The following is a 16,029-nucleotide window of genomic DNA, read 5'->3' on the forward strand; positions in this document are numbered from 1 at the left end:
GCTGTAGTTAAACTGTTCAAGCTGAGAATCATTTCACTTGGAGAATCTCAAATACTTTGACATGAAATCAAACTATTTGTCAAACTTAATTTATTACATAGACTTCACTGCTACAGGTATTCCACCCCAAAGATGTGGTTTTGCTTTTCTTTTAAAATGTTTTTTCTTTAACTTAATTAACACCACTATAGACTGATACAACTCCCTGTTATATAAATTACTTGGATGAGAATTTAGGAGGTATAGTCAGCAAGTTTGTAGATGACACAAATTTTATGTTGATAGTGGACAGCGAATGTGGTTACCTAGCTATACAGCAAGATCTTGATCAACTGGGCTAGTGGCCTGAGGAACAGCAGATGGAGTTTAATTTAAATAAATGCAAGGTGGGTAGGTCTAACCAGGGGGTGACTTACAGTCAATGGTAGGGCCCTGGGAAGTATTATAGAACAAAGAGATCTAGGGGTATAGGTTCATAGATTCTTGAAAGTGGAGTCACAGTTAGACAGGATGGTGAAGACGGCTTTCAGCGTGCTTGCTTTCTTCGCTCAGAGTATTCGAGTTGGAATGTCTTGATGCAGCTGTAGAATATATTGGTAAAGCCACATTTGCATGCAGTTCTAGTCACCCTACTATAGAAGTGATTTTATTAAAATAGAAAGAGTGCAGAAAAGATTTACTAGGATGCTGCCTGGATTGGAAGGTTTGAGTTACAAGGAGATGCTCAAAAGGCTGGGACTTTTTTCCCCTGGAACATAGAAGACTGACAGTTGACCTTATACAGGCCTATAAAATCATGAGAGGCAGAGATAAGGTAGAGAGCCAAAATCTTTTCCCCGTGGTAGGGGATTTTAAAACTAGAAGGCAAAGGTTAAGATGAGACGGGAGAGATACAAAAGGGTTCAGAGGGGCAGTCTTTTCACATAGAGGGTGGTGAGTCTCTGGAACAGGCTAACAGTGGTGGAGGTGAGTACAATTTTGTCATTTAAGCAAGATATGGACAGGTACATGGATAGTATAGGATAAGTATGGAGGTATATGGACCAATTAGGAAAACTGGGTAGCATGCATAAGTTGTGTCGAAGAACCTCTTTCCATGCTGTAAATCTCTATGACTCCAATTGTAAATTTATAGTTTGTTTAGCCCCTTTTTCAATTCTCTTAAATGTACTAATTTAAACATAACCAGTAACAAAGTATTTGTTTTGAAGAAGATATTTTATTACCTAACTATTCCTGACAGTTGTTAAGAAAACAAAAGTAACATATAACTATAAAAAAATACAAAGGTTAAAAGTCAATATTGCTAAAAATAGATGAAAGTAAGGTCAGTCTATTAAAATTGTAGGCTTGTTAGTTTTTCAAATATTCTGTCTGAGGTGAAGAGATCGAAAACTTGAAAGTGGAATTAGCAACTGTGTTGACTTCTGAAGATGGAGGTTGCTTCCAAAAATGCTCTTGAGCAGAACAAGTTCTCAAAGGCTCCTTTATGTTTCTTTTATGACATTTCAGGTGATGGTATCTTGGTATCTGTTGAGAACTAATGCAGTCTATCAGAGATCATCTTGGTATCTTTCAAAACGGTCCTTTAGTCTGTCTTCAGCAGATCAAAGTTCAAAATGACTGCTGTTAACATTGATGAATCAGTTCCACAAAGTAGCATTTGTATTGCTGGAACTCCCCTTTAGGAGTCCTTCCAGTCTCCTGTTACTTCTTTCTCTGAAGCGTTGAATTCTCTTTATAAGGGCCTATTGAAACTCAGCAGCTCTGGCAGATCTGTGAAGAGAGAAACAGAGTCAACAATTCAAGTCTGATATATCATGATGTAACACTTCTTCAAAACTCAATGGACCTATTGGGCTGATTATGTTGTTCAAGGGGTAATTGAATTCTAAATTGCTGCATTTTGAGTTGATGCTGAGGTAACAACCCAGCCATCTGTTTTTCCAGCTGAAATGAATCAATAAGGATAGCCATGTGACTCTGGGAGCCACTTTGCAGGATTCTGTATTTAGATGAGACTAGCCTTCTGTACAGAAATATATATGACACTTACACAGTCATGACAAAACTCACAATTTACAACTGGTTAATTAAACAGGCAAGCACAGTAACTAATAACTTAGACAGGGGACCAGCAAGAGTTGATTTACTGTTAACTACCACTAAGGATCGGGCTGGGTCCACTACTTTTTGTCATTTATATAAATGATTTGGATATGAACATAGGAGGTATAGTTGGTAAGTGTGTAAATGGCACCAAACTTGGAGGTGTAGTGGACAGTGAAGAAGGTTAGAGCCAAGAGAGTGTGGTGACGGAAAAGCACAGCAGGTCAGGCAGCATCCGAGGAGTAGGAGAGTTGACGTTTCGGGCAAAAAGCCCTTCATCCTGATGAAGGGCTTTTTGCCCAAAATGTTGACTCTCCTGGTCCTCGGATGTTGCCTGACTTGCTGTGCTTTTCTGGCGTCACACTCTTTTGGCACTGATCTCCAACATTTGTAGTCCTCACTTTCACCCAGCGAAGAAGGTTACCTCAGATTACAACCGGATCTTGATCAGATGGGCCAATAGGCTGAGGAGTGGCAGATGGAGTTTAATTTGGATAAATGTGAGGTGCTGCATTTTGGAAAGGCAAATCAGAGCAGGACTTATACACTTAATGGTAAGGTCCTGGGGGGTGTTGCTGAACAAAGAGACATTGGAGTGCAGGTTTGTAGTCCCTTGAAAGTAGAGTCGCAGGTAACTAGGATAATGATAGGTATGCTTTCCTTTATTGGTCAGAGCATTGAGTATAGCAGTTAGGAGGTCATGTTGTGGCTGTACAGGACATCGGTTAGGCCATTTTTGGAATATGCTGTGCAATTTTGGTCTCCTTCTTATCGGAAGGATGTTGTGAAACTTGAAAATGTTCAGAAAAAATTTACAAGGATGTTGCTAGGGTTGGAGGATTTGAGCAACAGGGAGAGGCTGAATAGGCTGGGGCTGTTTTCCCTGGAACGTCAGAGGCTGAGGGGTGAACTTGTAGAGGCGTATAAAATCATTAGAGGCATGGATAGGGTAAATAGATAAGGTATTTTCCCAGAGGTGGGCAAGTCGAGAACTAAAGGGCATAGATTTCGAGGGGAAAGATATAAAAGGGACCTAAGGGCCAATTTTTCACGCAGAGGATGGTGCATGTATGGATTGAGCTGCCAGAGGAAGAGGTAGAAGCTGGTATAATTACAGCATTTAAAGGCATCTCGAGGGGTATATGAATAGGAAGGGTTTAGAGGGATATAGGCCAAGTGCTGGTAAATGGGAGTAGATTAGGTTAGGGTATCTGGTCGGCATGGATGAGTTGGACCAAAAGGTTTATTTCTGTGCTGTACATCTCTCTGACTATGACTCGTTATGACAAAGTTTTAAAATATCATTATATTGCTATTTTCAAGTATGGTTCTAATCTCCTCCTGAATAAATGTTGCATTGTTGCATTGAATTTTATTCTCAGTTCAAAAACATTTAAATAATTGATTTTTTTAAAAAAGTCATACATTCTGCCTGCCCAGCTGCAGCCAACAGTTCACAACTTTGTTGTTCAGTAGCTGCATTCCAGTGTCTGCTGTTGGAGCATTGCAAAGACCAATTGGATCTCTTGCACTGAATTACATACCAAGTTGCTAACAGCCATCATTCATTCAGTTTAACAACCTCCCTACACAATGTTTGTTTGTTTATTAGAAAGACTGAAGACATTGTGTTTAGCTTGTGTCAAAAGCTTCATTTCTTTGGCACTGAATCCATTCATCTCCTTTAGACGGAACCAGATATTTTGAAATAATGAAATAAATAATTTTGAGAAATGTTTAGACATGCACAAGGCTTACAAGGTTACCAGCCATGTGCTGGAAATGAGATTAGAATAGTTAGCTAGTTGTTTCTGACTGGCAAAGATGTAGTGGGCTGAATGTCTTTTCCACTGCTGTAGTTCTGTATGACTCTATGTATGTAGTAGCACCTCTCAAGACCCCAAGATATTCCAAAGTATTTTAAAGTCAACTAAGCACTTTTGAAGTCACTGTTGTAATTTTTAAAATTTAACCTAGTCTTCTAATCCACCTGTTCTGAGGTATTACAATGCACCTCTGAAACAGGTGTGACTTAAACCTGGGCATCCTGCTCCAGTATTCGGTACATGAGGGCTTGTTAAAATGTTAATATCTTCAACTCTGATTGAAATCCACATCTTGCCAATCACTGAGATCATTTACTTTCACCTCTGTAACACTGGTCACATCATTCCTTATCTAGCCCTCTCTATTTCTGACGCTCACCTTTGTCAATTCTGAGTTACAATTGCTGCTGGCTTCCCTAGACAACTTCACCTCATACAAATAACCTGTGCTGCTGTCTTGTGTTGCACTGTGGGAGAACATGACCAAAAAACCAGTTTGTTCCTTCAGGCCAGGAGCAGGGAAAAGGTTATATCTCCTAAAACTTCTGTTATGAAAAGAAAATAGTAATACGGAGTCAAAACCAGATTCATGGATATTGGTGGTAGCTCTTTGCTGCTGAAGAGACAGAATTCTCTTACATATTGAATGCACCCTGGATTGAAACTGTTCCATTGTGATTGGCTGCATCCTACTAATAAGCCTGTCTCCTCTTGATAGAGCTGTTAATGACAATTGTTGGAATGATTTGTTTCATTTGTAGGTGAAAAGGACATTGTTATTTTGGGAGACTTCAATCTGTCACCTGATGTGAATGATTTTGACCTCCTAAGAAAAGAGAGATTCTTTCACTGTGTCCCAGCCAATACTTACACAAATATTAGCACTAAGAACCCTCAAGGTTCAAAGTCAACAGACAACATCTGGATCAGTCGCTCACTCAAGAAAACATATTCAGGTATGCATCAAATTTAATGAGGGCAATTTGATGGCCATGCAAATTGTATAATTTGTTCTTTTTTCCTTAGGTAAAAATTGTACAAGTCACAGGTAGATATGTGATTAAATTAAATTATTTGAATGCTCCTTTCTAACTAGCATTTTACAGAACTACACTTACAATGTAATGCAGTGGTATTTGGTGACTTGGAATAGGTGAACCAGAGTCCAGTATGCTTTATTTGTTTGCTGTTTGTCATGCATGTAAATGCTGCATGAGAATACAAATCCTCTTAAAACCATTCCACTCACCTTTCTCTTTACTCAGTGACGCAGTGAAAATTATAATCCAATTAAGAATCCAAAGTCTGTGTGCAGTATGGTGGCTCAGTGCTTAGCATTGCTCCCTTATAGTGCCAGGGACTAGGGTTCATTTCCAGCCTGGGTACTGTCTGTGTGGAGTTGATACATTCTCCCCGTGTCTGCATGGGTTTACTCCAGGTGCTCCAGTTTCCCCCCACAGTTCAAAGTTTAGGTGCATTGGCCATGTTAAATTGCCCATAGTGTCAAGTTAGATAGATTAGCCAGTGTAAAATACAGGGATAGGGTGGAGGGCTGGGTCTGGGTGGAATGTTCTTCAGAGGGTCAGTGCACATTTGATGGGTTGAATGGCCTCTTTCTGTACTGTAGGTATTCTATGATTTCCTGTCTGGAAATGGTGCAATCAATTTTTCCCATTTGTAAATTCCTGTGTCTGTATTTGTAATGGAAGTTGTAATCTATTCATGTAATGCTATAAATTACACCCTACTAGAAGTGCTGCTGTAGATCCCATAGTTGTCCATCTCCATGTTGCTTATACTTCAGAGAAAATCCATTGGTCTAATCAACTCTATTTCTCAAATGCCCGACATTTTGTTATTTAACATAAAATACTTATCATAAAAAGGAGCCATAACATAAAAGAATGTATACTTTAAGATAATGGTAAAAATTACATCTGCATTACTCAGCCCATCCTTCACTTCAGGTATCCAATCAGTCTTCACTCCCCACTATGTGATGCTGATACTGATGGATATCTTCTACAGTGCTGGTCAAAAGGTTCATAATATCATCTAATACACTACTTCAAACACAAAAAATTATGTACTTATTTATAGAACATTTTTTCTTTATAAACTCTTCAAAATCTTATGTTTTGCTTCCTATTATCTGAAGCTGCAGACTTGCTAAAATGCCATTTACTGCCCATCATCTGGTCCTTAAAGTCAATCATTTATGTATGAACCCAAATGATAACCAGTGCTTCTAAGATTATGATTTGTTATATTATATAAGGGATTAAAAGGATGTGGGGCTAAGGTGTATAGATGTTGAGGTGTTGATGTCCAGGGAGGGCAGACCAGGCTCCAAGGACTGAGTAGCTTATTCTTGCTTGTATATTCCACAGGGTTTTCATAGGTGAGACTGATTTTTATCCTGCCAGATATCCACACTCTATGTATTTCTGGCAACATGGTTTGAATACTATCAGCAAAGATCCCAGATGATCATTTAGTCATCACCTTTTGCTAGAAGCATTGCAGCATCCTCCTTTTTTTTTCTTATCAGATTCTGCAAAGGTTATTTTCTCAGGGGATTTCAGATACACTCACTGTAATGACTGGGTGGGGAAGTAATGGCTCAGAATAGGTGTTAACCATGCTCTATAGATGAATAAAGAGACATTTGTCAAGGTATTACTTAAATTGACAGTATACCATTCATACAAAACAAGTAAACTTTGGAAAACAATAATTTGCATTTTTCACGAAATGAGAAAACTCACCTTGCATTGCAGAACCATTATCAGAGGAACATACAAATTACGAGCAGGAGAAGATCACTTTGCCCATCAAGCCTGCTCTGCCATTCAAGAAGATTGTGACTAATCTGATTATTCCAAATTTCCATCAACCCCCAATCATCTTTTGTCATAGGTGCATTTTGCCTTTGAGAGTTCACCTTTAAGGACTCCTTGTGCTGTGTATATATAATGCTGTGACTCTGGCAGATAGTCTGCTGCAATGTCTACTTAACTTTTTAGCATGTTAATTAAACAAACCTACTGACATTATCGGTCTCTGATGAGAGTCTGATTTAAAACAATATCATTAACCTAAACAGGGGTAGAAAAAAAACATACTGACGAGACCTATTGTACTTGAGCAGTCATCATGGAAGTTAATCTACAGGTCGAACACATGGTTGAGATTGATAAATCATGTTGTCGTGCATGAGACAATCCTGGTTATCTTTGTTGTTACAGCACTAAGATTGTTGAAAACACAGCATGGCAGTAAGCAGACAAATCCCTCTCAAGAAGCCAGTTTAGCTCACTTGAGAAAGGCAAGTGATCAGATTGTGTGTTGATGATGCTGAGCAAAGCAAAATCAAAGGCATATGATCAGGATGTCCACAAAATTCCCTCGTTCAGATGTAGCAGACTCCTAATAGAATTTAAAATGCTTTAAATGTTTTTCTGAGCTATGGTTTCTAGATTTGGATGTGCCTAATACAGAAAAATAGGCCATTAAGATTTGCTTAACAGCTGTGAATGCAGTTCTACATAGAGTCACCACATCAGGACCATTAGCCCAAGAGTTAAAAGATGCCAAAAGGTGTGGATCACATTAGAAAGCTAATTAAGGATCAGATTAAACTTCTATATTCATTGATTAAAATTTATATCACTTAGACAGAAGCTTACAGGATCCACTGACCACTTTATGAACAATTGCAGAGGAAAAGGCTCATTATATGATCTTTCTGGTAGGGAGCTCACCAGCAGAATTGTCGAGTTGGTGGTCACATCCAACAAGTAAGTTTTCCAGAAAGATTTGTTAGACAAACAAGAAGCTTATAGCATCAAAGAGCTACTGAAGAATGGACACAAATATGAAATGATACTCAAAGGTCAATGAAGCTTACAGATCCTAACTTTGAACTCAACACTTGATACAATAATTTGAAGACTCAAACATAGCAAGCCATGTGAAAGATGTAGTCTTGTGCATGCACCAAGAAATGCTTAGTCTCCAATCAAGTTTGCAAGGCAGGAGGCAAAAATGGCCATTTCAATCAATATATTAGAGCAAACACTGATGTAACTACAATGAAGGGTGCACCAACCCATAGAAGATGTGAACAGGGAGTATCCTCAAGTTGGAATAAAGACGATTCTGCCAGGGATGAATGCTGATCACCAAACTGAACCTGGTGACACACACAATAAGAAAGACTGCTGAGCACTTATTTCACACTGAATCATGTGGAAAACGTTCACATTATCACTATGACTAGGAGTTTGCCAAAATTCAAGTTATTTTTCTTCCAGAAGCTATAACATTGACATGAGGCAAGTGCCAATTTCCTACTCCTGTGACTTCCAAATAAAAGTGTACCAGACATGGAAAGCCCTCATGAAACCTATAAATGTAGATCCTTCAGCATACAAAAGTTCACCAATTCCATGTTCAGGAGCAATGGTGCTGGAGTGGAAGTATAATCAATCTTCCTGGGTGTTACAGATGTTCTATATCATAGACACTGCTGGGTCAGCTGTTGCAGATCTATCAGCATGTCATGACCTAACACTAGTCACAATCAATGGAAGCAGTGATGCCATGCGTGGTTTACTGGCCACCATGAATGAGTCCGCAGAAGTCATGACATTCTTTATTCCATTCTCAAAATACTGTTTTCACCAATTTCACTTTGGTCTCTGAGTTAACCAAGGTTTCTTTTAAGCTTACCTGGATTAAATTGCAACCAATGTTCAAGGATCTATCTGTATCGATGACATTGCTGGGTTAGGTAGAACAAAGCAAGAATATGACCATAATCTGCACTTATTGCTCCAAGTGGCAGACATTGAAGTTGTTCAGCAGTCAAATATAACAACAATGTCATGGATCATCTTTTTGATTTTCTTTGTTCCAATATGGGCTTACATCCTGATCCAAGTACTATAGAGGACATAAAAGTCATGCCAACTACTGAGACAATTTTGATCTTCAAAAATTTCTAAGTCTCTAATTTCCTTCCTGTTTTGCTCAAAGATCTTCATTACTAGTGGAATTATTGAGAAAGTATATTGCTTTACTGTTGCATGAGGACTGCCAGCACTGAAATAGTCACCATCAAAGGCATCAAATTCTCTGACCCTGGAAATACAACATATTTGAAGATGCCTTACTGAGTATGTCTACAAAAATCAAATTGTTTGCATCGGCTTCAAAAGCTTTCTCATGAGCACATTCCAATCACTCCGATATTGAGTGAGATCCATTAGCTATAGTTTTGAAGTTACGTTTTGTATGCCTCTGTAGTCTGCAAAAGATTTGTGGTAGCAACTGATTGCAAATTATTTGGAGATGATGTGGTGAAAACCATTGACCAGTGTATTGCCAAAACGTCAATGTTTCCTGATTTTAAAAATCCAAGGGTATAACTTTGAGATTCAGTATAAACCAAGTAACCTGGTGGTCACACTCCGCAGACTATCCAATCTGGTGAAAACAGAAGGTATATCCTGGGATCTGCAAGTTGATTTCATTGCAATAAAATTTTAAGATGTTCTCCAACTGACTTAGTACCTTTCACTGAATTCAAAAGTAAGCCACCAAGAGAAGGTACAGAAAAAGATTCCATGCTATAGAAATTATACAAAAACATTGTTGAAGGATGAGTTCATTCAATTCAGCATGTCTATGAGCACATGAAACTTTGGCTTTTTGGGATGAGCAAAGCATCTCCCAAGGTGTCATTTGTAAAGGAAGGAAGGTTATCATGCCAAAATGATTATGACCTGATACTGTTCAAAAACTTCACTCATGTGGGCATAAATGGATAAGAAGACTTGTAAGAGTTAGTATGTTGGCTTAGTATTGGCAGTGATTTCTCTACTTGTTAAGAACCGCAAGGCACATTAAGAGTATATGCCAAATCAGCACAAAGAACCATTAATACTGTATGAATTCCCTACTCAATCCTTGATCCCGAATTGCATTACATGGTTTTAATGTTCATGGAAATGGCTTGCATAGTTCTTGTTGACTACTTTTACCCCATCATTTGTCAATACGTCGAGTACAGCTATTACATACATTGAGCTGCATTTTAGATTATTTGGCATCCCTAAAGAGATTATTAAATATAATGCTGCACAATTTATTGGCAAGCCAAACCAGGACATGTGAGAAAAATGGATTATTGGTCTCACTGCTTCTTTACATTATCCCAGGTCCAAGATCTAGCTGATGGTATGATTCACAAAGTGAAAAATCTAATCCTCCAATGTCAACAAATGAAGCAAGACCTGCTCATTAAAACTTTGCATTTGAAAGCATCACCACTGAGTGTAATTATTCTGTCACTGGCAGAGTTCATGTTTGGCACACCAATTTACTATTATACTCAAAGTAAAGATGATAAACATGCCCAATAAAAATGTAGAATTATCAAAGTTACCATTGGGACTGTAAGTTTTCATTCAAAGTACCTGAGAACATACATAGTGACCAGCCAAGGTGAAGAGAATACTCAAAACCAAGATCAGTCAGTCAAAACTAACGGCAAATCAAGTCTGTTCTAGTTTCCCAATCATTCTTAGTCCTGTTGTGTAATGAGCAAGATTCCAAATACAAATAGAAATGACAAACAATAGCATTGACGACTCCTGCAGTTAATGGCACCACCAAACAAAGTCAGCATTCCAGGATACAAGTATAAGTATAACATCTACTGGGTACCACAATATCCTATTATGAATGCAGTGTTTTGGAAAATACAGTTTTTGTTCTTTGAAGACTAGTTTTCATTCTTTCTAATGGAAATGGGCAAGGGGACAACAGTCATTCAGTGTCAGGAGTAGCTGCTCATAGTTATTGGCCAGGATGGCTTAGGCAGGAAATCTCCTTTCCCCGTGCACCCCCTGATAAGATCCTTCAGTATCCTATATAGTTGTGTCTTACTCTTGCAAACATCATGAGATACAAGCCAAGCCTGTCCATCCTTTCCTTCTAAGTCAAACCCACCCCATCAGGTATTAGTCTAGTAAGCATCATGGCGGCACAATGGCTCAGTAGTTAGCACTGCTGCCTCACAGCGCCAGGGACCTGGGTTTGATTCCAAACTCGGTGCTCCAGTTTCCTCCCACAGTCACAAAAATGTGCAGATCAGGTGAATTGGCCATGCTAAATTGCCCATAATGTTAGGTGCGTTAGTCAGATGGAAATGGGTCTGGGTGAGATACTCTTCGGAGGGTCAGTGTGGACTTGTTGGGCCGAAGGGCCTGTTTCCACACTGTAGGGGATCTAATATAGTCTCTGCACTGCTTCCAAAGCACTTGCATCCTTCCTTAAATAAGGAGCTAATCTGTACATTACTAAAAATGTGGTCTCACCAATGTCCTGTGCAACTGAATATAACTTTCCTTCTTTGTATTTAGTACTACATGCAAGAGACAGTAACATTTTATTCGTGATTCCTAATTATTTGTTGTATTGCATACTAATCTTCTGTGATTCATGCGCTTGGACATCCAGTTCCTCAGAGCTTTGCAATCCCTCACCATTCTAGTTTTTTTTAAAAAAAATTCTGCCAAAATGTATCATTTCACATTTTTCCACCGTATTCTCCATTTGCCGGATCTTTGCCCACTCACTCAGCCTATCTTTACCCCTATGTAGCTTTCTTATTTTCCCTTCATATATTACTTGCCTTGCGTCATCAGTAAATTCAACAACCATACCTTCAGTTCCTTCATTCAAGTCATTTCTAGAAATTGTGAAAATTTGAAGCTCCAATGGTAATTCCTATGGCACAGCACTTCTTACACGTTGCCAAACAAATATATAATCCAATTATTATACCTTTTTTTTAAACTAGGTCTGCTTTCATTGCATTACTAGTTTTGGCCCACTTTAATCCCTTCAATTGAATGTAAATTTATGACTGCTGCCGAAGGAGACCCCTTCACTATGAAGTCATCAATTAATCCCATTTTATTACATGATACTAAATCTAATAAAGCCTAATTTTGTGAATTCCTCATCCAGTCTACCTTTGCTTGTCCAAATTTTCAGTCTATATGTAGATTAAAATCACCACATGATTGTTGCTATACCATTCTGACAAGATCTCATAGTTTCTTCCTTTATTCTCTCTTACCGTGTGGTTACTTTGGGGCCGCGTATATTGCTCCCATCAATTACTTTTTATCTTTATCAATTTTTAATTCTACCAGGATCATTTCTTTTTCCTGGAGTTAGGTTGTCCCTCTCTCTTGAGCTAATATCATCATTATTTAATAGAGCCACTTCGTGACCTTTTCATAACTTGCTGTCCTCCTCAAATGCTATATATGTTTCAATATTCAGATCCCATTCCAAGTCATCTTGCAGCCATATTTCTGTGATGGTTTATAGATGGTATATACAGCAAACGTTTTGTTAAATACCCCTATGGGACCAGGAGTGTGCTGGTTGAACAAATATTCTGGATAATCAAGAGGTACATATAACTGCAGTAAATCCAGACCAAATAAAGGCTTGAGACAACAACATCCCTCAAAAAAAATCAATGTAAAAACATCAACACACATCCTAAAATCAGTATAAGAACACAGTTATATATATTTTTTAAAAACATTAGAAATTGAAGGAGACAGAGACTCCACAGTACTTTTGCACTCAACCTGAAGCTGGTTGGAGATGAAGTCGGTTCGTTCAGCTAATGCACCCTCCCACACGCAAACTGAGTGTAACACTGAAAGGATCTTCCCTAACCATACTGACTTGGTTACAAGCAGCGCACTTCACACTGTGACTTCCACCACTGCCACCATCTCTGCCCCCAATGCCCTCAGATATGGCTGTTCGGTGTGGCTGCAGCTGCCATTTCCTCTCCCTCCTTGTCTTTCTGGAGGACAATCCATGAAATCTGCTAACATTGCCACTGTCTGATCCTCTTGGTCCTTGGACTCATCGGTTTTCTCAGTCAGTATATTCTTTGCTGCTTGTTTGAGTCTTCCTTCTACACTGTCCCTTCACAGTGCCAGTGACAATGTCCATGCCTGTGTTCTCAATCTACACCTGCAGGTTTGTTGATCCAATGTAGAGCATAAATACTCAGACATTATAGTACATTGCAGTATTTGAGGTATTTAATTTTTGCTGGTTTTTCAAGAGTGCCAATTGATAAGGTAACAGTTAAATAAAGTTTGCTGTATTTTTATGTGAGGTACTGGTTAATCTGTTTTGTTTTGAATGTTATGTGCATTCAGGTGCAATAAAAGCTGACATTAAACTATATCAGCAGGTTTAAGGATGAGTGATTAATCATTTGGTCAAAGAGGTAAGTTTTAAGGAATATGGTAAAAAGAGCAGAGTGTGTTTTAGAGACATAATTTACCTCCATGTTGTATACTTTCATAAATAGTACTGATAATATTTGGTGCAAAAATAACTTCAACTGTTTGAGTTCAATTTTACTTCTGATTTAAATTTGACTTTGACAAGCAGTCTGATATTTTTAAGCTTTACCTTTTTTTGTTCAAAATTCAGATATTGCCATATCTTACAATGTCAGGTTAAGAAGAAAGGCTTCCTTTCTGTCTCTCTCTCTCTCTCTCTAAATATGTTTGCAATTTTGTTTTCCCTATGTTATGCAGGTCATTGGGCTGTTGTTAGGGAAGGTCTCACCAATCCCTGGATTCCTGACTGTTGGTCATGGGGTGGAGTTGCGTCTGACCACTGCCCATTATGGGCAGAATTCTACATAGACAAAGACTTAAATAGGAAAGTGCCATTTGGAAACGGCAGTGCAGTAACTGTTGAGCAAGCCGATGGGAGCACGAAGGATGAACGGTGACACACAAAGGCTGTGTATCATGTTGTTACTGGACATTTATGTGTCAATGAAGCCAGTTAGTGACTGAATGTGAAAGCATCTAATCTGCCTTTTTTAACGATTAAGTTGTGATGTGATTTATTTCTACTACAATAAGTATGTAATAGAGAAATGTAGTCAAATGTTCTTTTTTGGTGGGGAACTGGAGTAAGAAGAGACTTTTAAATTGAAGGAAAGATACTTTATGCCAAATGAAATGGCAATTTAACGTAATGTTATTAATATACCCTATTTTGAAAAAGAAAATGGAATTGTGTTTAGTTTCTTCCTTCTGTCTTTCCAGTTCAAAAAAACTTCAAGGTACTGCACTATTCAATTCAATACCACTGATGTAGCTTGAATTCAGAAGCTAAATACAAAAACTACAGTTGCTGCTGGTATTTTGTGCTTTGGATAACACATTATATAAAAGGTTCAATTTGTACATAAATCTTCTCAAAATAGTAAAACAAAAAAATTTATTTTGTGATTATTGCACAGAACTTTAGGATATATTGTTCCTATTCTGATATTAGCAATACAAAAAGAAAAAAAAAATCTATTTGTACTGATCTTGTATTGGTACAGTACTTTATGGAGAGTGAAAATGTTTGGTACGCTAAGATTGCGTCTGTTGCACATTAGTAACATACTGCTGGGGTAATTCATAATTTGCTTGAACCCAGGGAGTTTTAAGGGATGAGTCTGCATTCTGCAGTAAAATGGTGCTAGCACAGTGGAGCTAGATCCACAGTCTGACACTTGAGCATTGACTGTCTCCAGTGCGCCTGTGACTAGAATACCGAAATGGTACCATTTATGACAATTACTATCATTACAACTTGTAATATGAGACTGTATGTTACTCTGAAATTGCACCTTTGATTAAAAAGCTAATAAACTTAACCAATGTGAGCAAATTGTTGATGCACCTGTCATTGTTGAAGATATGAAGATGATTAAAATACTTGTCTGATGCTGATTACAAAATGTTACCATTTAAGCATCAAAGTGACCTCTTTATTTCTGAAAGAAAGAAAGTGCTCTCTTTGTCTTGCACAGCCTAGTGTCAAAAACTCAATGTAAGTTAGGAATGGGTTGTGACTGGTTAAAGCTGTTGATCCAGCAAGAAAAAGAAAATTGAGCATCATGCTTACTTTATACCGAAAATATCAAAGAATTGAGCTTTAGTTGAAGGGAGAGTTGGCAAGCATTACAAATGCCATGAACTTTTCCCAATATTAAAAGGGACTTTTTTCTGATTTCGTATTGTACAATATATTGAAATATTGTATCCCTTATATAATTTGAAAGCAAGGATGGAAAAACAAAAGCATTGAATAAAAGGCAAAGCAAACACTCCTGACCATGTCCTGTCCACCCCTTGTTTTGTATCCTGTCTCCCACTCCCAGTCCTTATCTTACTCTTCCCCCACACCCTTGACCCCGTCCTGTCTTCTCCCTTCTCACCCTCAATGTCCCAGTGTCCTAACTTCTCCTGGTAGAGACACAATCCTGATGCTTTGTTGTCCTGTTTCATCTCTCAGCAACCAAGGCTGCTTCTCTTCAGTCCTTGAGTGTGGGGTCTCTGTATATTCAAATGTTGTGGACGTGCCAGTCTGCAGTACTCCCAGCTTGAATTGAGCCACTTCATATTGAGTGATTTTCTAATAGATAATTGTTCCCTTGAGGACACCATTGTTATAAAGTCTTGTCCTCCAGAAATACTTGATATATTTTGTCATTGTTTTGATGGCCCACGCTGAATTAAATTTGCATCCAATTTTGGATTTAATATGTGATATCATTCTGAGGGTAGCACAGTAGCTAATATCTGGTGGGTTGTTCTTAGCCTCCTAAACAAATTGGTATAGCAATTGAATGAAACTCCTCAAAATTAGCTCTAACCTTTTATGAGCATAAAATAAGTAAAATTTCCCTTCAGTTTGTTAGCACTCTTATTCTTAAAACTTATTTCGGACATATCTCCATTTTACAAATGCCATCTCAACAGAAGAAAGCTACATTATTGATAGCTACAGAGGCAATTGTTCTTTGTATCATACATGTCCCTCTGAATGTGAACATTTAGAAGTTTAAATGCCTTATAAAAAATTCTGCTCTTCTATTATTACAACAAAGGTGAATAATCTTACAGTTCTGTACAGTATACTGCATCTTCCACTTTGTTGCCCATTCACTTGGCCTGTCAAGTCTGTATCA

At 38.1% G+C, this 16,029-nt stretch overlaps 1 protein-coding gene across 8 annotated transcripts in view; it reads left to right on the plus strand.

The window, feature by feature from the left end:
• The window catches only part of eepd1 (endonuclease/exonuclease/phosphatase family domain containing 1), a 152,722-nt gene extending 137,980 nt beyond the window's left edge, over positions 1-14,742 (plus strand). For all 8 annotated transcript variants that reach the window (XM_043719188.1, XM_043719194.1, XM_043719189.1 and 5 more), the window contains 2 exons: positions 4,697-4,891; positions 13,589-14,742. In XM_043719188.1, the coding sequence (XP_043575123.1) occupies positions 4,697-4,891; positions 13,589-13,788 (395 nt within the window). In that variant the 3' untranslated portion in view covers positions 13,789-14,742. The remainder of the gene's footprint in view (positions 1-4,696; positions 4,892-13,588) is intronic.
• Positions 14,743-16,029: the final 1,287 nt, after the last annotated feature.

This window comes from Chiloscyllium plagiosum, chromosome 29, assembly GCF_004010195.1.
Source record: "Chiloscyllium plagiosum isolate BGI_BamShark_2017 chromosome 29, ASM401019v2, whole genome shotgun sequence".
NCBI classification, from domain to species: domain Eukaryota; kingdom Metazoa; phylum Chordata; class Chondrichthyes; order Orectolobiformes; family Hemiscylliidae; genus Chiloscyllium; species Chiloscyllium plagiosum.